This window comes from Carex rostrata, chromosome 1 (genome assembly GCF_964058835.1).
Source record: "Carex rostrata chromosome 1, lpCarRost1.2, whole genome shotgun sequence".
Classification (NCBI taxonomy): Eukaryota; Viridiplantae; Streptophyta; class Magnoliopsida; order Poales; family Cyperaceae; genus Carex; species Carex rostrata.
In genome coordinates, this window is record NC_135918.1 from 17606199 (window position 1) to 17631611 (window position 25413).

At 33.6% G+C, this 25413-nt stretch overlaps 3 protein-coding genes across 4 annotated transcripts; 1 reads left to right on the top strand and 2 right to left on the bottom strand.

The window, feature by feature from the left end:
- The first annotated feature begins 395 nt into the window (after positions 1-395).
- Positions 396-19154, top strand: LOC144561925 (E3 ubiquitin-protein ligase RGLG2-like). Of its 2 annotated transcripts, XM_078311032.1 has the most exons (4): positions 17708-17836; positions 17941-18124; positions 18236-18295; positions 18823-19154. In XM_078311032.1, the coding sequence occupies exons 1-4, from the start codon at positions 17730-17732 to the stop codon at positions 18901-18903; spliced, it is 432 nt and encodes a 143-aa protein (XP_078167158.1). In that variant the 5' UTR covers positions 17708-17729; the 3' UTR covers positions 18904-19154. The 2 variants fall into 2 exon arrangements, 1 of the variants encoding a protein (XP_078167158.1); XR_013513941.1 differs by lacking the exons at positions 17708-17836; positions 17941-18124 and adding an exon at positions 396-449 and having other exon boundaries at positions 18823-18960.
- LOC144568676 (uncharacterized) lies at positions 2367-6912 on the bottom strand. Its single transcript, XM_078319068.1, has 2 exons — positions 3288-6912; positions 2367-3183 (listed from the first exon to the last, which is right to left on the bottom strand). Exons 1-2 carry the CDS (start codon positions 6910-6912, stop codon positions 2903-2905), a joined length of 3906 nt encoding a protein of 1301 aa, XP_078175194.1. The 3' UTR covers positions 2367-2902.
- Positions 19155-21234: 2080 nt separating the features above from the next.
- On the bottom strand, positions 21235-24543 carry LOC144568756 (uncharacterized). The gene is made up of 2 exons (XM_078319173.1): positions 21783-24543; positions 21235-21677 (listed from the first exon to the last, which is right to left on the bottom strand). The coding sequence occupies exons 1-2, from the start codon at positions 24541-24543 to the stop codon at positions 21397-21399; spliced, it is 3042 nt and encodes a 1013-aa protein (XP_078175299.1). The 3' UTR covers positions 21235-21396.
- Between the last annotated feature and the right edge of the window lie 870 nt (positions 24544-25413).

The following is a 25413-nucleotide window of genomic DNA, read 5'->3' on the forward strand; positions in this document are numbered from 1 at the left end:
GGACAAAATTTGAAGATTTAATTAATCCTTCTTAAAAGAAGAGATTCGAGGAGTCAATTCCCTCCTACCGGCTACAATTGGAGTTGTACATAATTATTATCTTCTGTAGCTAGCATGCATGCTCTGGAGAAGAATGTGATTTAACCTGACAGTTTGGACCCAAGCGATTTTATTTTTTTAACAATGCAACCGCTTAATCTTCAACGGTACAACTTCCGGTAACTGTGTGGCTTCACCTCTACCAATAGTATCAAGATTCGCGAATTACGTACCCTCTCGGAAGCAATCCACGTATTATTCGGTTTCTGTAAATATCAGTGCAACTCTTCCCAGTAGCAGTATATCACAATTCCTGAAAATACAAACAAGATACAATTCAACAAAACACAGGCCGCAGCAGCAGTAACAAATCTCCAGCACCTGATTCTGGTTCTGGTGCTGATGATCAGGTATACTCACTTGCGCTACCGAATTGCGCGTTTAATTTTAGTTGGTTACTCAAATTGTTGTTATAAGATTCCTTAATCTAATTTGGTTTTATCAATTAATATTCAACAGCATGCATGTCCCATCTGCCTTGTAAATCCAAAGGATATGGCTTTTGGATGTGGCCACTAGGTACTTAATTATATGTTATTTTTATGTTATCAAACTTATCTACTGTCATAATCATAATCATAATCCCATATCAGATCAACATTCAATACTCAATATTTTGACTTAGAATATGAATATTAATTCAAAACAAATCATCCAGATGTATTACTGAGAAATATTTTATTTGCTGATTAATTTATATCTTTACATGAAACTTGAAAGTAATTTTTAGTAACAAGTTGATTGGTTGCTTTTTCTTAGACCTGCTATAATTGTGGCAACAACTTGGAAAAATATCCTATTTGTCGTACTGCAATTAAAATAAGACTCAAGTTGTACTAAATATAAGATGTCTATATATAGCACACATGCGGTCATAAATTAAGGGCTTTATAATATGGATTTCTTAACTTATGCATGTAATGGAAGGATATTCATTTCAAATGAGAGATGTTTCTTTAATGGGTGTGCTCATCTTGTTTTATTTTATTTTCCTAATTTGTAAGACTTGGTTTTTTTAGTAAAAGTTAGAGGTCAAAATATTCAAATATTTAATACCCTGTTATTACAACAATGGATTTTTCTCATCCGGTTTTCAAACCCATGACCTCCCACAAAGAGACCATGCATTTTCCTTTGCCACTAAACCAAATCCTAGTTCTTAAATTTGTAAGATTTGATCGGTTAATACAGTGTATTAAGTTATGTGTAATTTATTTTAAACATTGTTAGGCCCCTTTTTTACTTAGCACAAGAAAACCAGCACATGTTATCAGGCATGGGCAGCTAATATGGTCTCTGGTCCAGCAAAGTAAAAAATTAAAAAATTAATACTACTAATGACTCCAAGTAAAATTCAATACAATTCTCAAGTATTTATTCAAAATTCTAAAATAAACACATTTGTTTTTTTTTAATTATAGGTTGATTGGTGGCTATTTCGTTTTTTTAATTATAATAGGGAAAATACGCCGATTTAAATAGAAATAAAAACATTGTTTGATGACTCACAATGGAGGTTCTGGTACACTATTAGCACACAAAAGCAATATTGCGGCATTTGCCATTTTTTTAAATACAAGCTAGGTGACCAGTTATTAAGGAGATGACACTAAATGTATTACAAGACAAGCTATTTCTAGAAGAGATATTGTGAATAATATTGTTAATTTCACAAAACATAGTTATTACTTATTACAATAATATTATGACAAGACGAAATTAGTACAAATACTTTCAAATACAAAATATGAATAAAGCATCGTGCTCTAAAACTGAATTCTAACTGCCAACGGCATGCTAATCTTTAAACATAGAAGCTACTGACAAAAAATTATGCACACAGAGAACAACACACTCCCAAGAACTCCCTTCCCACCCTGATTTATTTATCAATTGAATTAAGCATTTCAATGATTTTTTTTCTTGTTCTATATTTTGCTCCTGTTACAATACAGTCTCTCTAGTAGAATTACAAATAGATCTTCGTCCTTTTTATTTTTTTTATCTTTTCTATATTTAAGATATATCTCTATCTATACAAAATAATAAATAACTTCAGCCATCTAAGTAAAGAAATCAAGAAGCATCGCCTCCTCTAGGGGTGTCAATGATACCCTTTTAGCCGTTTACCCGACCCGTACCGTATTCGATAAGGCGGGTATGGGTAAGGAATTTTTTTCGTCATTTGCTCAATTAAGGTTGCAGCGTTGGTTTGTTCATCTGGTTCAAATCCCTTCTCAGAACCTGACATTTTTCAAAAAACAGTACCACCAAAAAAACTTTATATAGAGCAGTCAGAAACCAAGTTCGGAACGTGCTCTGATACCATGACAAAAAATCATGCACACAGAGAACAACACACTCCCAAGAACTCCCTTCCCACCCTGATTTATTTATCAATTGAATTAAGCATTACAGTGATTTTTTTTCTTGTTCTATATTTTTCTGCTGTTACAATACAGCCTCTCTTATAGAATTACAAATAGATCTTCTTCCTTTTCTTTTTTTTTTTATCTTTTCTATATTTAACATATATCTCTATCTATACAAAATAAGAAATAACTTTAGCCATCTAAGTAAAGAAATCAAGAAGCATCGTCTCCTCCATGAATCATGACAGAATCCTTGATGAGTCATGACCGAATCCTTCATGGGTCATGAGCTGGGCAGATTCACCTCCACGAGTTTCCTTCTTTGTTTTATCATTCCTTATTTGATTAGATCTATGCTGAATCTATGACGTGTCACAGTGCTAATTTTAACAACTACAATAAGAAATTAAGAAGCAGTTGGGTATTCACTTCTAGATACTATTCACCACCTCTTGCATTGTTGGACGAAGTGACGGGTTATCATTCAGACACTCATATGCAACTTGAATAATTTTGAGAATTTCATTGATGTCTTGTTCTGTTGGTGGTTCAATGCGTTGGTCAATGATATCTTGGAGTATGATTTCTTCTTTATCGGAAACAGATAGATTGATCAAATCACCAGGGTGCTTTCCCATAAGCAATTCTAACATTATTACTCCAAAGCTATATACGTCACATTTTTCAGTCATTCTCATGGTATAGGCAAGTTCTGCATAAAGAAAAAAAAACTCAAATTGCAATTATTTCCACTTTAATTTTTATACAAGTGATGGAAATTAAAATACAATAATAGCGTGTTTATATATACAGAACCTGGTGCTATGTAACCGCAGGTTCCGGCAAGCATACTCCAATTAGAAGACTCCGGCTTGAGAAATTTAGCAGTACCAAAATCTGAGATACTTGCTGTAAACTCAGAATCAAGCAAGATGTTTTTAGAAGTCACATCCCGATGTACTATTGGTGGATAACAATCATGATGCAAATGTGAGAGAGCGCATGCAACATCTCTCAATATGACCTTTCTCTTTGCCCAATCCAGTTCTATTGCTTCCTCATTATTGAGAATATTATGTAAATCCCTCTTCTCATAATACTTGTATACAAGAAATTTATTTTGAGGTGAGGAACAATAACCAAATAATTTAGCAATGTTGCGGTGTCGAATGTGGGTTATAGTTTGAATTTCTCTGTGGAATGCTTCAACATCTAGTGAGGTTTCTCCGCCTGCTAACATGATTTTCTTTACAGCAACTGTGAGGTTGTCTGACCCTAAAACTGCTTTGTAAACTCTTGCATGGCCTCCACTACCAATGCAGTATTTCTCATCGAAATTCTCTGTGGCCCTTATAATCTCCTCATATGCATCTCTTCCATCAAAATCCCACACGGAAAAAATGTCTCCTTTACTACAATCTCTAATGTGCTCCAATTTTGCTTTTCTTTTTTTAGTGTAATGGAGGTAAATAAGCCAGAGTATAAAAAAGGTTACTAATGCACCTCCGCAAGTTAGAGTTGCAATCAACTTAACCACTCGTAATCTAGTTGTGCCATTCTTATGTTTAGCAAATCCATCACATGAGGGCAAACCATGAACAGTGCCACAAAGATTTGTGTTGTGAATAAACCATTGTTTTGGGGCTTTTTGAAAAAGCTTTATATCAGGCACCGGACCCTCTAAATGATTGTATGACAAATCCATGGTTGACAAGCTTAACATTTGGCCCAATGAAGACGGAATCGGACCGGTTAGATTGTTGTGAGATAGATTAAGATTTTCTAACATTATTAAGTGCGCTAGTGTTATTGGTATTTGCCCGATTAAAGAATTTCTGCTTAAATCCAGGAAGTACAGTAAGTGTACTAAGTTTCCAAAATGAGATGGAATTCTTCCACTTAACCTATTGTTACTGAGGTCTAGTGATAGAATATTAACACAGTCGCCTAGTTCTTCTGGCACACTTGTCAGGCTATTTGACGATATATCAAGATCCATTAAAGCAGATAACATTCCCAACTCTTTTGGCACATTTCCTATTAAATTGTTGAGACTTAAATCGAGTTCAATCAATCTTTTTAATTTGCCAAGTTCTACCGGCATTACCCCTGATAGGAAATTTGATGGGAGATAAACAACGTTAATCTCACTTAGGTTTCCAAGAGCGAAAGGAATTTCTCCAGTCAAAAAGTTTCCTGCTACATTTAAAAGTATCAAATGTCTGAGTTTACCAATTTCAAGAGGGATCTGTCCGGATATATTATTATTCTCAAGATACAGATAGAGTAGATTGGTCAAGTTTCCCAAATTAGTAGGTATTTTCCCACTCAAAAAGTTTGTTGCAAGATCTAAATCAGTCAAAAGTTCAAGTTCTCCAATTTCAGGCGGGATTGGTCCGGAGAGATTATTACCCCAAAGATACAGCTTGCGCATTTTTGTCAAGTTTCCAATGCTAGTAGGTATTTCTCCACTCAGAAAGTTACTTGATAAATCTAAATATATCAAATGTGTAAATTGACCAATTTCAGGAGGGATCTGTCCGGAGAGATTATTTTTCCAAAGATGCAGATAGAGTAGATTGGTCAAGTTTCCCAAATTAGCAGGTATTTCCCCACTCAAAAAGTTTTCTTGCAGTGGTAAACCTGTCAAAAGTTCAAGTTGACCAATTTCAGGAGGGATCTGTCCGGAGAGATTATTACTCCAAAGAGACAAAAAATTTAGTTTTGTCAAGTTTCCAATGCTAGTAGGTATTTCTCCACTCAGAAAGTTACTTGATAAATCTAATTCTGTCAAATGTGTAAATTGACCAATTTCTGGAGGTATTGGTCCGGAAAGATTATTATGCGAAAGATACAAATAGAGTAGATTGGTCAAGTTTCCCAAATTAGTAGGTATTTCCCCACTCAAAGAGTTTTCTTGTAGTTGTAAACCTGTCAAAAGTTCAAGTTGACCAATTTCAGGAGGGATCTGTCCGGAGAGATTATTACCCCAAAGATACAGATAGAGTAGATTGGTCAAGTTTCCCAAATTAGCAGGTATTTCCCCACTCAAAAAGTTTTGTGATAGTTCTAAGTCTGTCAAAAGTGTAAGTTTACCAATTTCAGGAGGGATCTGTCCGGAGAGATTATTTTTCCAAAGATACAAATAGAGTAGATTGGTCAAGTTTCCCAAATTAGTAGGTATTTCCCCACTCAAAGAGTTTTCTTGCAGTGGTAAACCTGTCAAAAGTTCAAGTTGACCAATTTCAGGAGGTATCTGTCCGGAGAGATTATTACCCCAAAGAGACAAAAAATTTAGTTTTGTCAAGTTTCCAATGCTAGTAGGTATTTCTCCACTCAGAAAGTTACTTGATAAATCTAATTCTGTCAAATGTGTAAATTGACCAATTTCTGGAGGTATTGGTCCGGAAAGATTATTATGCGAAAGATACAAATAGAGTAGATTGGTCAAGTTTCCCAAATTAGTAGGTATTTCCCCACTCAAAGAGTTTTCTTGTAGTTGTAAACCTGTCAAAAGTTCAAGTTGACCAATTTCAGGAGGGATCTGTCCGGAGAGATTATTACCCCAAAGATACAGATAGAGTAGATTGGTCAAGTTTCCCAAATTAGCAGGTATTTCCCCACTCAAAAAGTTTTGTGATAGTTCTAAGTCTGTCAAAAGTGTAAGTTTACCAATTTCAGGAGGGATCTGTCCGGAGAGATTATTTTTCCAAAGATGCATATAGAGTAGATTGGTCAAGTTTCCCAAATTAGCAGGTATTTCCCCACTCAAAAAGTTTTCTTGCAGTGGTAAACCTGTCAAAAGTTCAAGTTGACCAATTTCAGGAGGGATCTGTCCGGAGAGATTATTACTCCAAAGAGACAAAAAATTTAGTTTTGTCAAGTTTCCAATGCTAGTAGGTATTTCTCCACTCAGAAAGTTACTTGATAAATGTAATTCTGTCAAATGTGTAAATTGACCAATTTCTGGAGGTATTGTTCCGGAGAGATTATTACCCCAAAGAGACAAAACTTTTATTTTTGTCAAGTTTCCAATGCTAGACGGGATCAAACTGGTAAAAACATTATCACTCAGAGAAAGATGTGTGAGTTTTGAGAAGAGACAAATTGATGGAGGAATTACGCCACTCAATTTATTATGACTGAGATTAAAAATTCTAATGGATGGAAGAGCAGAGAAATTGAGAGCATCTAATTTTCCAACTAGACCCTTTTGGGAAAGATAAATTTTAGTGATGACTTGCCTTCTTTTGTTAGCATCACGGCAAGTGATTCCAGTCCAGTTGCACGGGTGGACATGCAGATTCCAATTTGAGAGCGACTGTTGGGATGTCTGGAGAGTGGATTTCCAATGGAGGAGAGCTTGTGCTTGAGATGTGAGATCAGTAGATTGAACTAGAGGAAGTAGAAAGAGTGTAAAGAACAAAAAAATGCTCTTCATTGTTGAAATGCTAAAAGCTCAACTTAAGCTTGTAGTTTGTTATCAAGGCATGCATCAGAGGTGGCCCTCTTATAAACTCAGTGCTGAGATAGACAAGACCAGAGTAAACTTGCGTGTGTTACCATGCTCCAAGTTCATTCAAGGGGAACTACAAAATCTTAATTGGATGGCTAAAATTTAAAATACACAACATGTGGTAAGTGAGAATTTAACTCAAGTTATCCACAACTGTAAAATAAGTTCGAACCACTAGACTACAAGTACACTTAATATATATTTTATTAGGAGCCCAGATTATATAAAAACTCGTAAAATTATAAATTAAATTAAATTTTTATTATACATATCTAATATTTCAAAATTATTAAAATAGATAGATGTAGCCAGGTCAGTGTCCATTATACTTCAATTAAAAACATTTCACCTTTGACGGTCAATAGCATGTTCGTTTATTATTAATTGTTAGGTCAAAAGTATCTTTTTTAAAAAGACAATTAAAAAATTATTTAAAAAACAGAGAGAAAGACACAACTAAAGATACTAAAGATGATTAAAACCACTAAACCTTTAACGCTACATAGGATCGTTAACGAATTTTTTTTTTTTGATATAATCAACGCACGTTCTTCACGGCAATTAAATTAAATTCCATCAAAATTAAAAAAACATTAAAATTAAATTAAATTAAAACTCGTAAAATAATAAATTAAATTAAATTTTTATTATGCATATCTAATATTTTAAAATTATTAAAATAGATAGAGGTCGCCAGGTGAGCTAGTGTCCATTATCCTTCAATTAAAAACACTTAACCTAATTTGACGGTCAATAGCATATTCGTTTATTAATTGTTTCCTTTAGGTCAAAAGTATCTTTTAAAACCACTAATGAATCCTTTATAGGTCTAAAGTATCCTTTAGGTCCAAAGACGTACAACTAAAGAATTTTTATTTTGTTAAAAAAGAAAGACACAACTAAAGATGATTAAAAACACTAAACCTTTAAAGCTAGCTAGGATCCTTAACGAATATTGGCCTCGCCACTTTAATTTAGGCATTAGTGGAAAATCTAAAAAGTGATATTTTGTACATTCGGCTTTGATCCGTTCATATTTGAGCCGAGACTAAGAATGCAATATGTATGTAAAAGTCCGCTGGCTCCTATAATATATTACACAATGAAAAGACTTGACTTCGAGAAATATTGTGTGTGGCTATGAACGTATGAATGAGGAGAAATTATTTCTCTTACATATTCATTAAATTACACTTCAGCAAAATGGGGCATCAGCAACTGGGGAAATTGGTCGCTGAAAGTGTGTCGCCAGTAGCTGAATGACGCAATTCCAGTCGCTATTGACCTTTCAGAGTTAAATTTTTTTTTTTGTCGCTAATAGTTTTGCTAACGTTATTAAAGGATCTTGAGCGTCCAAAGATGGATCGTTGATGGTTAAACACTGGTCACTGAATCAACACAGCTGATAAGTAAAACCCATATAATGCTTCATATATACAAAACACATACAAAACCACTAAAACAACACAGCTCATAAATCCTTCTCAATTACCAATAATAATAATATTTACAAACACAACAAGGTACACAATGATATTTAAAAAATAAAAACATACAACTTCAATTCACAACATATATATTGATAGTTACAATACCAAAATCGAAAACTGAATACATAATTTAGATCACAAACTCGTGGGGATCAGTCTCTACATTGTACTTAAGCTCAACTTAAGCTTGTAGTTTGTTATCAAGGCATGCATCAGAGCTGGCCCTCTTATAAACTCAGTGGTGAGACACGATACGGCAGTTAACAGGATTAATCAACGCACGTTCTTGACGGAAATTAAATTAAATTACATTAAAATTAAATTAAATAAAAACTCGTAAAATAATAAATTAAATTAAATTTTTATTATAGATATCTAATATTTTAAAAGTATTAAAATAGATAGAGGTCGCCAGCTCAGCTAGTGTCCATTATCCTTCAATTAAAAACACTTAACCTAATTTGACGGTCAATAGCTTATTCGTTTATTAATTGTTTCCTTTAGGTCAAAAGTATCTTTTAAAACCACTAAAGAATCCCTTATAGGTCAAAAGTATCCTTTAGGTCCAAAGATGATTAAAACCACTCAACCTTTAAAAGAAAGACACAACTAAAGATGATTAAAACCACTCAACCTTTAACGCTAGCTAGGATCCTTAACTAATGTTGGCCTCGCCACTTTAATTTAGGCATTAGTGGAAAATCTAAAAGTGATATTTTCTACATTCGGCTTTGATCCGTTCATATTTGAGCCGAGACTAAGAATGCAATATGTATGTAAAAGTCCGTTTGCTCCTATAATATATTACACAATGAAAAGACTTGACTTCGAGAAATATTGTGTGTGGCTATGAACGTATGAATGAGGAGAAATTATTTCTCTTACATATTCATTAAATTACACTTCAGCAAAATGGGGCATCAGCAACTGGGGAAATTGGTCGCTGAAAGTGTGTCGCCAGTCGCTGAATGACGCAATTCCAGTCGCTATTGACCTTTCAGAGTTAAATTTTTTTTTTGTCGCTAATAGTTTTGCTAACGTTATTAAAGGATCTTGAGCGTCCAAAGATGGATCGTTGATGGTTAAACACTGGTCACTGAATCAACACAGCTGATAAGTAAAACCCATATAATGCTTCATATATACAAAACACATACAAAACCACTAAAACAACACAGCTCATAAATCCTTCTCAATTACCAATAATAATAATATTTACAAACACAACAAGGTACACAATGATATTTAAAAAATAAAAACATACAACTTCAATTCACAACATATATATTGATAGTTACAATACCAAAATCGAAAACTGAATACATAATTTAGATCACAAACTCGTGGGGATCAGTCTCTACATTGTACTTAAGCTCAACTTAAGCTTGTAGTTTGTTATCAAGGCATGCATCAGAGCTGGCCCTCTTATAAACTCAGTGGTGAGACACGATACGGCAGTTAACAGGATTAATCAACGCACGTTCTTGACGGAAATTAAATTAAATTCCATTAAAATTAAATTAAATAAAAACTCGTAAAATAATAAATTAAATTAAATTTTTATTATAGATATCTAATATTTTAAAAGTATTAAAATAGATAGAGGTCGCCAGGTCAGCTAGTGTCCATTATCCTTCAATTAAAAACACTTAACCTAATTTGACGGTCAATAGCTTATTCGTTTATTAATTGTTTCCTTTAGGTCAAAAGTATCTGTTTTTCCTGCCTACCAAAGACAACTAAAGAATTATTATTTTTTTAAAAGAAAGACCCAACTAAAGATGATTAAAACCACTAAACCTTTAACGTTAGCTAGGATCCTTAACGAATATTGGCCTCGCCATTTTTTGGCATTAGTGGAAAATCTAATAAGTGATATTTTCTACTTGAACAATTATATTACTTCCCCCCATTCCATCCCCTCACTCTATCTCTCTCCAAATTAATTTTATCTCATTTCAATCTCGTTCACATTTCTCACAATATTTGAGAAATTTTGCGAATCTAAAATCACGAACGTTTTCTACGTAATTTTCTCTTTCAAATGAGATCCATGATGACATACTTTCGGACAAGTCGTTACAGAAGTATTTATCCCTCATCGTGCAAGTATTTATACCTATACAGACATATGAAAGTATTACTATCAATTATTATAAGTATTTATACTGATATATGAAAGTATTAATATCAAGTATTATTTATACTGACATATGAAAGTATTAATATCATGTATTATAAGTATTTATACTGACATATGAAAGTATTAATCTCAAGTATTATAAGTATTATATGCAAAAAAATACTTTCAAGTATAGATATAAATACTTGCACTATGAGAGATAAATACTTCTGTAACGACTTGCTCGAAAGTATGTCATCATGGATCTCATTTGAAAGAGAAAATTACGTAGAAAACGTTCGTGGTTTTAAATTCGCAAAATTTCTCATAGATTGTGAGAAATGTGGACGAGATTGAAATGAGATAAAAAAAACACCTCTAAAAACGTGCATGGTCCCCCATGTGATTTGAGATTCCCCCCACCCTCCATGAAAAAAACTTGCATGGTCCCCTAAATACTTTCGTACTTGGAGATAAATATTTTCGTTCTTAGAGATAAATACTTATGTACGTAAGTATTAAATGCCTTATGAAAAAAAAATGACAGCTGGAGTTTTTTGGCGTTTTGTGCGGGGTTAATTGCGGGGTGGGAGGTGCGGGGTTAATTATCAGCCTCCTTTCTACTTTTGGCTTTGATCCGTTCATATTTGAGCCGAGACTAAGAATGCAATATGTATGTGAAAGTCCGTTTGCTCCTATAATATATTATACAATGAAAAGACTCTTGACTTCGAGAAATATTGTGTGGCTGTGAACGTATGAATGAGGAGAATTTTTTTTCTTATACATATTCATTAAATTACACGATAGCACAATGGGGCATCAGCAGCAACTGAGGCAGAACTCTTCAGATTTAAAATTTGTGAGTTTTTAAAGTTTCAAGAGAAAATATGTAATTTTAAAATTTACAGGAGGAAATACATATTTTTAAAGTAATTGAGGGATATATGTGAAATTCCCCCTAAAAAAACTACCTTTGAAAAAGATTAAAGAAGGTACATACTAAAATTCCACATTACTCACCATGAAAATTTCAGCTTGTACAAACCCAAACCCTTTGAATAATATAGTTTCTTCAAATAAAATCTATAAAGCGGTCCAATGATTAGGGGTGCAAACGGATCGGATACGGATCGGATAGAACCATTATCCGTGTCTGTTTTTAATTTCCGGATATGGATATGGATACGGATCGGATATTAGACGGATACATACGGATACGGATCGGATAGCGGATATCCGTAGATATATACATAAATATTTTCATAATTTATGATAAACTATATGATATATATCTACTATTCGGATACAGATAATTGAAATTCAAAACCACATCTGTATCCATATCCGCACGGATATTCAGATATCGAATATCTGTATCTAATTTTTGGATACAGATGCGGATATGGTCGGATAATATCCAACCCGTTTGCACCCCTACCAATGATGCATTTTTTTCACGAGTTGAGTTGAGTTGAATTTGAATCGAGTCTTGTTTATGTTTTCCCTTTTTTCTTTGGGTTTTTAATTATGTTTGGGCCAAGTATTTTGTTGGGCTTCATTTTAAGAGAAAAAAAAATTGTTCTGGCCCGCTCCTTTTGAATTTGAATCAAGTCTTGTATCCGGTCAATATTTCAGGGTGTGGAAAATTATTATGATCTCAGTATATTACAACCATTTTTGTTTTCAAATTTTACAAGTAAAATTGTAGATGTGTTCTTGATCATTTATATAGGGCGTACGTTAAATTTGAAGAGTAAAGATGTTGTCCTCCTTGAATCTGTCCCCTATCTGTCCCTCTAACAACTTTTTTTTTTGTTCTCTCACGTGGTCAAAACCCACCCTCTTCAATATTCTCACGTCGCGAGGAGAGCGTGGTGCACCGTCGAGATCCGACGTGGAGAGCGTGGTGCACCGTCGAGATCCGACGTGGAGAGCGTGGTGCACCGTCGAGATCCGACGTGGAGAGCGTGGTGCACCATCGAGATCTGACGAGGAGAGCATGGTGCACCGTTAAGATTCGGCGGAGAGAGCGTGGTGCACCATTGGAGGGGGTCCATGCTAGCCCAGCGAAGGTTGTCACAATGCAACATATGAATACTTCATTAGTTAGATATGAATACTTCAGTTGTTAGATATGCGTACTTCATGTTACATATGAATACTTCTTGGAAGATGTGGGATGAGAGAGATGAATCTGACTTTGAATTTTGAATTGTATAAATTATTTTGAACATGTATGAATACTTCGTAATCGTCAGTATGAGTAATTCTTTAGTTAGATATGAATACTTCATTGTTTTAGATATGCATACTAGTCTGTTGAGAATATTTCTTGGTCCCAATCTGGGCAGGTGTGAATATTATTAGTGTCAGATGTGAATATTGTTTGTGTTATGTGTGAATACTTTATTAGTTAGATATGAATAGTTATATATATGAATATTTCATTTGTTATATATTGAGTACTTCATTAGTTAGATATGAATACTTCATTTGTTAGATATGCATACTTCATATTAGATATGAATACTTCTTGAAAGAGGTGGGTGAGAGAGATGAATTTGACAATGAATTTTGAATTGTATAAATTATTTTGAACATGTATGAATACTTCGTAATCGTCAGTATTAATACTTCTTGGAAGAGGTGGGATGAGAGATGAATTTGATTTTGAATTTGAATTATATAAATTATTTCAAACATGTATGAATACTTCATAATCGTCAGTATGAATACTTCATTTGTTTAGATATGAATACTTCTTTATTTAGATATGAATAATATATAGTTTCGCTGTAGTGGTCCCCAATCTTGGCAAATGTCGCTTTCAAACGATTGCGGTCCCCAATTCAGGCTGTCACAAGACGTCAGCGGTCCCCCTGGTTGTTACTGGTCCCCTCCAGCTTGTGTTTACATATGACAAATGGTTCTGATAATAAGTATGAATACTATAAATTCGTAGGTATGAATACTATACATTTTGACTATTAATAAAATAGCATTAATCTTGCTTTTTGGTGGTAGTTAGCACGTTTTAACTATTTTTTTTGTCTTTTAGTGCGGGGGACAGATATGGGACTGTTAGTCGATCCCAATTTTGAATTAATTTAAAATTTAATTGGTCATTCATCAAAAAGTCACATGTTAAAAATATATTTGTACAAAGCTCAATGATTTCTTGATCAAAATTTGATACACGCATTTTGTACAAATATGTTTCTTTTATATATATATATATTTTTCATAGTGGTTTGAAAGGTAAAAGTTAGATGTGCATTACAATTTCCCTTCCAATTAAGTATAGTGATTGACTTTTCATTTGTCTTCTGGTCTTTCTCCCAATTAATTGGAATCTATATGGAGCAAATTTCTTGGAAGCTATGTGGAATCTATGTGAAGTAAATCTGCTGGTCACTACTTATATATATCATCAGCAAATGGATTTTTCTTTTCAGTGTACTACATTTCAGGTAATGTTATAATTAAGTAGGTTCCCCGCTTGTTCTTTACAAAAGTGACAGAACCAATCTAACAGAAAAGGAGTGGAAAATTAAAAGAAAAAAGGAACTTATTGTTTGAGCTAGTCAACTTTATTAATTAGCGCACAGTAGATCTGTAGATGTAATAAATGAAAAAAGACTCTTGGTCTGTGTCTGTTACAGTTATGTCAGATGAGATGATGCACCACAGTTATGTCACCGGTCCCTCAGATATAAATTTGTGGACTATGGCAGTCAACACATATAGGATCGGTCATCGGTCAATTATATAATTATTATTTTTGTACAGTATATTTTATTCTAAGTTATAAAAAATATTATGTTTATAAAAAAGATGTACTTCGTGTGGAAAGGTCTCACATGCATGTTGTCAGATCTACAGGAGATTTCTAGGCAGCCTTCCTCTTGCATTTCGCAAGGAAGCTGATTCGAACCTAAAACTTTCATAACACAAGTAGAGATACTCTATTGTTGCGCTAGGCTCAGTGATGTAGTCAGGATTTTGATCAGAGATGGGCAAAGAAATTTTTTTAAAAAAAATATAAATTTCATCTAAAATGTTAATTATATTTTTTTTCTTCAATATCCTTACCCAATTAGAAAAAAATAGAAAAAAAAAATGTAGAATGAAAAATGAAGGAAAGAAAAAAAATATAAAACAAATTCAAACACAAATCAGAAAACACAATATTAAGAGAAATGAAGGCTGCTGGTTTCCTAAATGGAGAGAAAGATATGAGAGTAAATGGATGGAAATGGAAACATCTTGTTATTTTAAAATGGAGTGGAGTATAAAAAGATAAGGAGTCGGCTCTTCTCTTAATAAATCTCATATATTGCATCTTTATGTTTTATATTTTATTGTATTGACATAGTTCACACAATTCCATTACAATCTCTTTGGTGGCTCATGTGCACCAAGTTCAAACGGCTAAAGGAGTCATCTGCTATAGCTAGGAAGTATTTGAATATCCAAAATACAAACTAGATCTGAAAAAAAAAAAAAATTAGAAAATGAAACAAAATTTTCAAGTTAATTTCTTGTAGTCAAAGGAAGAGGGAGCTGAGAATTAAGAGCACATTTGCACCTTCTCACTGCAGAGGTGGACAAAATTTACAATCTGGGGTAGGCAAAAACTCAAATATATACAGATTTAAGATTGTTTATCAAAACTCAAGGCACCCTAAATATATGGATTGTCATCAATTACTCGGAGAAGAATTATCACATATTAGTCACGTTATGACCAGGTGTGTTCAAACGATTGGTTCGGTTCAAACCAAAATAAAATAATCGAACTAAACTTTTTTCGGTTTTCAAAAATAAAACAGAACCGAACCTATTAGGTTTATCAACCGATTAAGAACCGAACCAAACAAACTGAAGTTAATTTCAGTTTATTCGGAAAACTAAATTGGTACAAAAAAAAGTGAAATATTGGGTAATTCTAGCAAAATTGTCAAAATAAGAACAAATTTTAAAAGGTGCGATCCATGCATGCTACCAAACAATCACGAATTATTAATGAAAAAAAGGAAGAAACTAAGAAATTAAAAACAACGTATGGGGTCACAATTCACTTGGTGAATGGTGAAGGAAGAAGTGCTTGATTGACATTAGGTGTGGTTTGAAGAAAGCACCTCTGCTTCAGGATCTTAACAATATGAACTGATACTCTCAGAAAAAGAAAAAAGAAAAAGCAAGAAATGAGAAAGAATCAGTCATGGGGACCATTAAAAGATCTACAATATCTCTTCTTGAGCTTTCAGCTCATAGAACTTAGGAAGTGAAGCACGGAGCGAGGGCAAGAGAGAGAGACACACACTGACACAGAGAGGGTGCTGGGGGCTGGGGCCTGAGAGTTGTAATTCAGGGTTTCGTGATTTTAATTCTTAAAAGTTTGGTCGGTTCAATAATTTCAGTTTTCAAAAGCTTTAAACCGATCCAATCTAGAAGAACCAAATAACACTAAAAATTAAACCGGATCAGTTCATTTAAACCGAAAAATCGAACTATTTATGCCAAACGTGACGTGATTAAAGTGATGATGTCACTGGTAAGATTAAGCCAATTTTTTTATTAATAGAAAATAAATAAATAAAATATCGAAAAGAGAATGGTTTTGAGTTTTATCTATATATAGGTAGATCAGGATGAATTTTCCCGTCCAATGAACAGGACCAATTATCCTATCCGGCTTTCTTTAATCTATCCAACTAGATTAGTTGCTAATTTCACTTAGTAGAAAAAAAAAATTCTTGAACGGAATAGGTTATTCCGTCCTGTAGTGTAGCATTTTTTTTAAAAAAAATTCATTATCTAATATGAAATCAAAAACCAAAAAAAAAAAAAAAAAACTATAGTACCGGACGGGATCATCTATCCCATCCAAGAAATTTTGTTTTTTTTTTCTGCTAAGCGAAATTAGTGGAGCACTAATCTGGACGGGGTGGTTTATCCCGTCCAGAACACTATAGCTGGACGGGATAAACCATTCCGATCTACCTATACATCGATTAAACCCAAAAGTCATCTCCTTTTTCGATATTTTATCTATTTATTTTCTATTAATAAAAAGTTCGGTAAGATTAAGAACATGCTTTGTCATCCCTTGAATCATTCATTTAATTTACTTGTTAATTTATTTATTCTTGTAAAAAAGTAGTTACTTATTTATCCTTGGCAGTTCGCTGTTTATTTCGTTACTGTTTCATGTATTTTACTCCTGGGTTTATATAATATTGTTAAAAATATAACTCCTTAATTGCATTACAGAAAATATCTAAATTTGAATTATTCGGAAATCCCATTTAATTAAAAAAGGAACCGCCGTTACATACTTTGAGAAAATACTACAGAATTTAATTAATTAAAAAAATCCCCAGGGCCTGTCTCATCCAGCTTTTTCCTCTCTGTTTTTTTATTTTTTTTTATTTATACTTTGAGATATGAGATATTGCCTCCAATTGTATAATAATTATACAGCTAATTATGAGCGTGCATAACGTTGAAATTATACGGTTCAACATAATAAGCAAAATTAAACTTAATATTTCACAATACAACCTTACCAAACAAAGTATAATTCATGGGTACTAATTAACTAAAATTATTAATAACGAATTCAGTTAGTATGACATCGGTGTAATATGACATCAACTCCAAAACTTATTGGATATAATTCAAACGACTAATTCAAATTGTTCAAACCGATTTACATATGACGCTGTTTTGCATGCATTTTTTTTTGAGTTATTTTAGTATCAAGTCAAGCAGTCAGAAATATGACGGTGTTTGGCATGCATTTTTTTTTTGAGTTATTTGACCTTAATACTCCAAAACTTATTGGATATAATTCAAACGACTAATTCAAATTGTTCAAACTGATTTACATATGACGGTGTTTTGCATGCATTTTTTTTTTAGTTATTTTAGTATCAAGTCAAGCAGTCAAAATATTGAAAAGATGTGTGTGTGTCTATATATATATATGTTATTTTAATAATTAGTATCATTCAAGCAAATTAACTCACCATATATGAAGCCTAATTTGTTGTTTAAGAGATGTATCTTTGACAAATTTCATCATGAATTGTTTCTTGCAGTTTGTAAACTTCACAGAGATTATGTCTAAATGCATTTCTCAACCGAGTAAAGAGGCTGAATTCGCCCTTGCGGCTTTGATGGAAATCCCTTTGCAACATAAAGCAATCATGGGATTTCAAATTTTAAGGTACGTATGTACATACATTTGTATTTATGTATCCTCTATAAAGAATTAAAAATGGTAAAATGAAATTTTTATTAACAGATTTGAAAAATCTATGTAAAAAACAGTCGTCGAATCGGAAGATGTCCAAGTAGAATTCCCCTTCCTCCACCTACTGGTATTGTAAATTTCAATGCAACTCTTCCCAGTAGCAGTACATCACAATTCCTGAAACAGAAACAGGATACAGTTCAACAATTAAACACAGGTAGCAGCAGCAGTACATCTCCTGCACTTGGTTCAGAAGATCAGGTATACTCACTCGCTTTGCTGAATTGCCATTTGTTTTTTCATTGGTTTCTCAAAATTGTTCTTATAAAATTTCATTAATCTAATTTGGTTTTATTAATTAATATTCAACAGCATGTATGTCCCATCTGCCTTGTAAATCCAAAGGATATGGCTTTTGGATGTGGTCACCAGGTACTTCTGCGTTCCTTTTATGTTATCAAACTTATGTACTGTTATAATCTCGTATCATATCAACATTCAATATTTTGGCTTAGAATTCAAATATAAGTGAGGCCACGGTACTATGCATAGCGCATATCGATCCGTACTATAGATATATATTTTCATTTTCAAAGTCCAAACAACCGATCTAAACGGTTCAACATGATCTTCATTTGAAAATGTATTTTAAAACTAAATTTTTACATTTTTTTTTACTTTTTTTAGATAAGTAGAAAATCACTCGATCTAAAGATTCTAGACCATTCCAAAATGTAATTTTCTATCTATCTAAAAAATAGTACAAAATTTCTAAAAAATAGAAAATTAATTGTTTGAACTTTAAAAACAAAGATATTGAACCATATTAGAGACCAATCTGTGCCTATGCATAGTATCTTAGCCTCTCTTTGAATATTAATCCAAAATAAAGTCTATATTTTACATTGAAAGTAATTTTCACTAACAAGTTGATTTTATTTTATTTTTTTCTTAATTAGACATGCTGTAATTGTGGCAACAACATGGAAAAATGTCCTATTTGTCGTATTGCAATTAAAATAAGAGTCAAATTGTATTAAATTCAAGATGTTTATAGCACATGAGGTCATAAATTAAAGGTTTTCCATGCATTTATTCACTTGTGCATGTCATATGTGCATGCACTACACCAATTATTTATTTAATATTAGACAATGGAAAGATATATTTCAAATGTGAGATGTTTCTTTAATGGGTGTGCTCATCTTATTTTATTTTATTTTATTCTTCCAAACTTGCAAGATTGATCGATTGATACTGTGTATTGAGATTTGTGCAATTAATTTAAACATGGTTTTAGCCTTGATAAGTTGAATCCATATTAATGTTTCTTTTTTGTTTCACAGTGAATACTTTAGAACAAAATTCATGGGGAAAAAATTAAAAAAATAAATTAGAACAATAAAGCCTCTAACTTTCGGTTCTACATGACCTTACGATACTCTGTGCACAAGGAATTAGCTAAAATAATGGGAAATCGATTCTCAGCTCAGTCGGGAAAAGAGGCCTTATTTTTCAGCCCATTTAGGGATTTATCAATAGCCGATAACTATACCAATCGAATCCCCGGTACAAGGCAATTATATCTGTTATCGGATCTCATCCCTAATCGGGTTCTCAACCCTCAGGTCCATCAAGAAAAACACGAGTTTTGTAAAGATCCGATTCCATCTTAGAAGGAACGTTTGAGAAATAACCCAAGAAACTTTAAGAATCTCAAGTGCCGTTCCTGAAAATATGCACATAAAACCTTTTAGGTTTTCATGCCACACGAAGAGACCTTAAGATTCGATTTCATCTTGGAAGGAAAGTTTGCAACATAACGCGAACAAACTTAAGTATCTCAATCACTGCTGGTGCTGGAAATATGCACATAAAACCTTTTAGGTTTTCAAGCTTCATAGAGAGGCCCTTAGGAGATGGGAAAGTGACCAATTGACCCCCCTAAAGAACTCTTTGATTACGTACAAGCCCCTGAGAAAACTTTACATTTCCAATAATACCCTTCTGACCTTATAGAGTAATCCAAAATCCAAATAAATTGTATATAAACACCTATATAAACATTATTAACTCACCTACAAACCCAGAAAAATCCCAATAAATTCCTATAAAGCCCAATTAACTCCAAAACATCTATATTAACATTACAAACTACACACAAAAAAGTTCAAATAAAATTTAAAAACGACCATAGAAATCAATCAAACAAAGAATTTCAAATTCAAAGGGGGTCAGATTCCTTTAAACCAAGTCCAAATTCAATCAATAAGTATGGTAACTCATTTTTATTTGAATTACTTCTATAAATATACATATACATACGATTTAATATCGAATTATTCGAATAGAATAAAAATAACAATAAATAAATAAATAGATCCGTTGATTCTTACCTATCTAAATTTGAAGTGCTACATGACAATTTAGAATTTAGGAAGTATATTAACCAATCAAATACCAGCCGTACAAATCTCAAAGTCTTGAAGAACAAATAAAATTAATCAAATTTAATTGAAGGGTTCGGATCCACACTCAAATATATTGATTTCTTTCAAAATCCTTACTTATTCCGACAAATCATAGCTAGCACGAATCTCAAAGCTGTGCTTTGAATTCATGTGGTGAATTAACCCAATTGAATGGAATTTTCGGGTCCATCACATTCCCCTCCATTCCCTCTTCTCTTTTGTTCCACTGACAGCGGACCCCACAGCCCATTTCTCTTCCTTTCTTTTCTTTTCCTCTTCCCGTTCCATCTCTCTCCTATCCACGCAGAGGAGCCGACCTCCCTTTCTCTGTTTCTCTTCCGCTGACTAGCACACCCCACCGATCCCTCTTGTGCTCTCCATTACTCCTTCCTGGAGAAGAGAGGAGAAGGGATTTTTCCCTCTTCTTTTTGCTTTGGCGAGAAGCCATGCCCCGCTCTCTCCTCTTCTCTTCTCCTCAGCACAACTCAGCCTACGAGAATCGAACAAAACTCACACAGGTTAGTGAGAATCGGACAAAACTCGGCTGATTCGGCACTGTTCATCTGAGTTTTTCTGAGAAACTCGCATAGGCGCGAGAATCGGGTAAAACTCGGCCCAGTCCGGTCCGATTCCGAGTTGACTCGGAATCGACCGATTTCCGGAACCATGAATACAAGGTGATGAAACAATGAGGGTTCTGGTATACTATTAGCGCACAAAAGCAATATTGCGGCATTAGCCAATTTTTTTAATACAAGGTGACCAGTTATTAAGGAGATGACACTAAATGTATCACAAGACAAGCTACTCCTAGAAGAGAGATTGTGAATAATAATGCTAATTTCACGACACATAGATATTACAATAATATTATGACAAGATGAATATTTACCACACGCTTACAAAGAATACGTGAGTATTAATAAAGTATAAAGACTTTCAAATACAAAATATGAATAAAAAGCATCGTGCTCTAAAACTGAATTCTAACTGCCAACAGCATGCTAATCTTTAGACATAGAAGCTACTATAAGAAATTACGAAGCAGTTGGCTATTCACTTCTAGATACTATTCACCACTTCTTGCATTGTTGGACGAAGTGACGGGTTATTATTCAGACACTCATATGCAACTTGAATAATTTTGAGAATTTCATTGATGTCTTGTTCTGTTGGTGGTTCAATGCGTTGGTCAATGATATCTTGGAGTATGATTTCTTCATTATCGGAAGCGGATAGATTGATCATATCACCGGGGTGCTTTCCCATAAGCAATTCCAACATTATTAGTCCGAAGCTATATACGTCACATTTTTCAGTCATTCTCATGGTATAAGCAAGTTCTACATAAAGAAAAAAAAAACTCAAATTGCAATAATTTCCACTTTAATTTTTATACAAGTGATGGAAATTAAAATACGATAATAGAGTGTTTATATATACAGAACCTGGTGCTATGTAACCGCAGGTTCCAGCAAGTATACTCCAATTAGAAGACTCTGGCTGGAGAAATTTAGCAGTACCAAAATCTGAGATTCTCGCTGTAAACTCAGAATCAAGCAAGATGTTTTTGGAAGTTACATCCCGATGTACTATTGGTGGATAACAATCATGATGCAAATGTGAGAGAGCACATGCAACATCTCTCAATATAACCTTTCTCTTTGCCCAATCCAGTTCTATTGCTTCCTCATTATTGAGAATATTATGTAAATCTCTCTTCTCATAATATTTGTATACAAGAAATTTATTTTGAGGTGAGGAACAATAACCAAATAATTTAGCAATGTTGCGGTGTCGAATTTGGGTTATAGTTTGAATTTCTCTGTCGAATGCTTCAACATCTAGTGAGGTTTCTCCGCCTGCTAACATGATTTTCTTTACGGCAATTGTGAGGTTGTCTGACCCTAAAACTGCTTTATAAACTCTTGCATGGCCTCCACTACCAATGCAGTATTTCTCATTGAAATTCTCTGTGGCCCTTATAATCTCCTCATATGCATCTCTCCCATCAAAATTCCACACAGAAAAAATGTCTCCTTTACTAGAATATCTAATGTGCTCCAATTTTGCTTTTCTTTTTTTAGTGTAATGAAGGTAAATAAGCCAGAGTATAAAAAAGGTTACTAATGCACCTCCGCAAGTTAGAGTTGCAATCAACTTAACCATTCGTAGTGTAGTTGTGCCATTCTTATGTTTAACAAATTCATCACATGAGGGCAAACCTTGAACAGTGCCACAAAGATTTGTGTTGTGTATAAACCATTGTTTTGGGGCTTTTTGAAAAAGCTTTATATCAGGCACCGGACCCTCTAAATGATTGTATGACAAATCCATGGTTGATAAGCTTAACATTTGGCCCAATGAAGATGGAATCGAACCGGTTAGATTGTTGTGAGATAGATTAAGATTTTGTAACATTATTAAGTGCGCTAGTGTTATTGGTATTTGCCCGATTAAAGAATTTTTGCTTAAATCCAGGAAGTACAATAAGTGTACTAAGTTTCCAAAATGAGAGGGAATTCTTCCACTTAACCTATTGTTACTGAGGTTTAGTAATTCAATACTAGCACAGTCGCCTAGTTCTTCTGGCACACTTGTCAGGCTATTTGACGATATATCAAGATACATTAAAGCAGATAACATTCCCAACTCTTTTGGCACATTTCCTATTAAATTGTTGTCACTTAAATCGAGTTCAATCAATCTTTTTAATCTGCCAAGTTCTGCCGGCATTACACTCGATAGGGAATTTGATTGGAGACGAACAACATTCATCTCACTTAGGTTTCCAAGAGCGGAAGGTATTTTCCCACTCAAAAAGTTTTCTGATAGTTCTAAATCTATCAAAAGTTTAAGTTCACCAATTTCAGGAGGGATCTGTCCGGAGAGATTATTATACCAAAGATGCAAATAGAGTAGATTGGTCAAGTTTCCCAAATTAGTAGGTATTTCCCCACTCAAAAAGTTTTTTGATAGTTCTAAATCTGTCAAAAGTTTAAGTTGACCAATTTCAGGAGGGATCTGTCCGGAGAGTTTATTATCATTAAGATACAGAAAGACAAGATTGGTCAAGTTTCCCAAATAAATAGGTATTTCCCCACTCAAAAAGTTTTCTGATAGTTCTAAATCTGTCAAAAGTTTAAGTTGACCAATTTCAGGAGGGATCTGTCCAGACAGATTATTATGCCAAAGATACAGATAGCGTAGATTGGTCAAGTTTCCCAAATTAGTAGGTATTTCCCCACTCAAAAAGTTTTCTGATAGTTCTAAATATGTCAAAAGTTTAAGTTGACGAATTTCAGGAGGGATCTGTCCAGACAGATTATTATGCGAAAGATGCAGATAGAGTAGATTGGTCAAGTTTCCCAAATTAGTAGGTATTTCCCCATTCAAAAAGTTTTCAAATAGTGATAAATCTGTCAAAAGTTTAAGTTGACCAATTTCAGGAGGGATCTGACCAGATAGATTATTATGCCAAAGATACAAATAGCGTAGATTGGTCAAGTTTCCCAAATTAGTAGGTATTTTCTCACTCAAAAAGTTATTTTGTAATTCTAAATCTGTCAAAAGTTTAAGTTGACCAATTTCTGGAGGTATTGGTCCGGAGAGATTATTACCCCAAAGAGACAAAAAAAATATTTTTGTCAAGTTTCCAATGCCAATAGGTATTTCTCCACTCAGAAAGTTACTTGATAAATGTAACTCTGTCAAATGTGTAAATTGACCAATTTCTGAAGGTATTGGTCCGGAGAGATTATTACCCCAAAGAGACAAAACTTTTATTTTTGTCAAGTTTCCAATGCTAGACGGGATAAAACTGCTAAGAACATTATCACTGAGAGCAAGATGTGTGAGTTTTGAGAAGAGACAAATTGATGGAGGAATTACGCCACTCAGTTTATTATGACTGAGATTAAAAATTCTAATGGATGGAAGAGCAGAGAAATTGAGAGTATCTAATTTTCCAACTAGACCCTTTTGGAAAAGATAAATTTTAGTGATGACTTGCCTTCTTTTGTTAGCATCACGGCAAGTGATTCCAGTCCAATTGCACGGGTGGACATGCAGATTCCAATTTGAGAGCGACTGTTCGGACATCTGGAGAGTGAATTTCCAATGGAGGAGAGCTTGTGCTTGAGATGTGAGATCAGAAGATTGAACTAGAGGAAGTAGAATGAGTGTAAAGAACAAAAGAATGCTCTTCATTGCTGAAATGCTAAAAGCTCAACTTAAGCTTGTAGTTTGTTATCAAGGCATGCATCAGAGCTGGCCCTCTTATAAACTCAGTGGTGAGACACGATACGGCAGTTTACAGGATTAATCAACGCACGTTCTTGACGGCAATTAAATTAAATTCCATTAAAATTAAATTAAATAAAAACTCGTAAAATAATAAATTAAATTAAATTTTTATTATACATATCTAATATTTTAAAAGTATTAAAATAGATAGAGGTCGCCAGGTGAGCTAGTGTCCATTATCCTTCAATTAAAAACACTTAACCTAATTTGACGGTCAATAGCATATTCGTTTATTAATTGTTTCCTTTAGGTCAAAAGTATCTTTTAAAACCACTAATGAATCCTTTATAGGTCTAAAGTATCCTTTAGGTCCAAAGACGTACAACTAAAGAATTTTCATTTTGTTAAAAAAGAAAGACACAACTAAAGATGATTAAAAACACTAAACCTTTAAAGCTAGCTAGGATCCTTAACGAATATTGGCCTCGCCACTTTAATTTAGGCATTAGTGGAAAATCTAAAAAGTGATATTTTCTACATTCGGCTTTGATCCGTTCATATTTGAGCCGAGACTAAGAATGCAATATGTATGTAAAAGTCCGTTGGCTCCTATAATATATTACACAATGAAAAGACTTGACTTCGAGAAATATTGTGTGTGGCTATGAACGTATGAATGAGGAGAAATTATTTCTCTTACATATTCATTAAATTACACTTCAGCAAAATGGGGCATCAGCAACTGGGGAAATTGGTCGCTGAAAGTGTGTCGCCAGTCGCTGAATGACGCAATTCCAGTCGCTGTTGACCTTTCAGAGTTAAATTTTTTTTTTT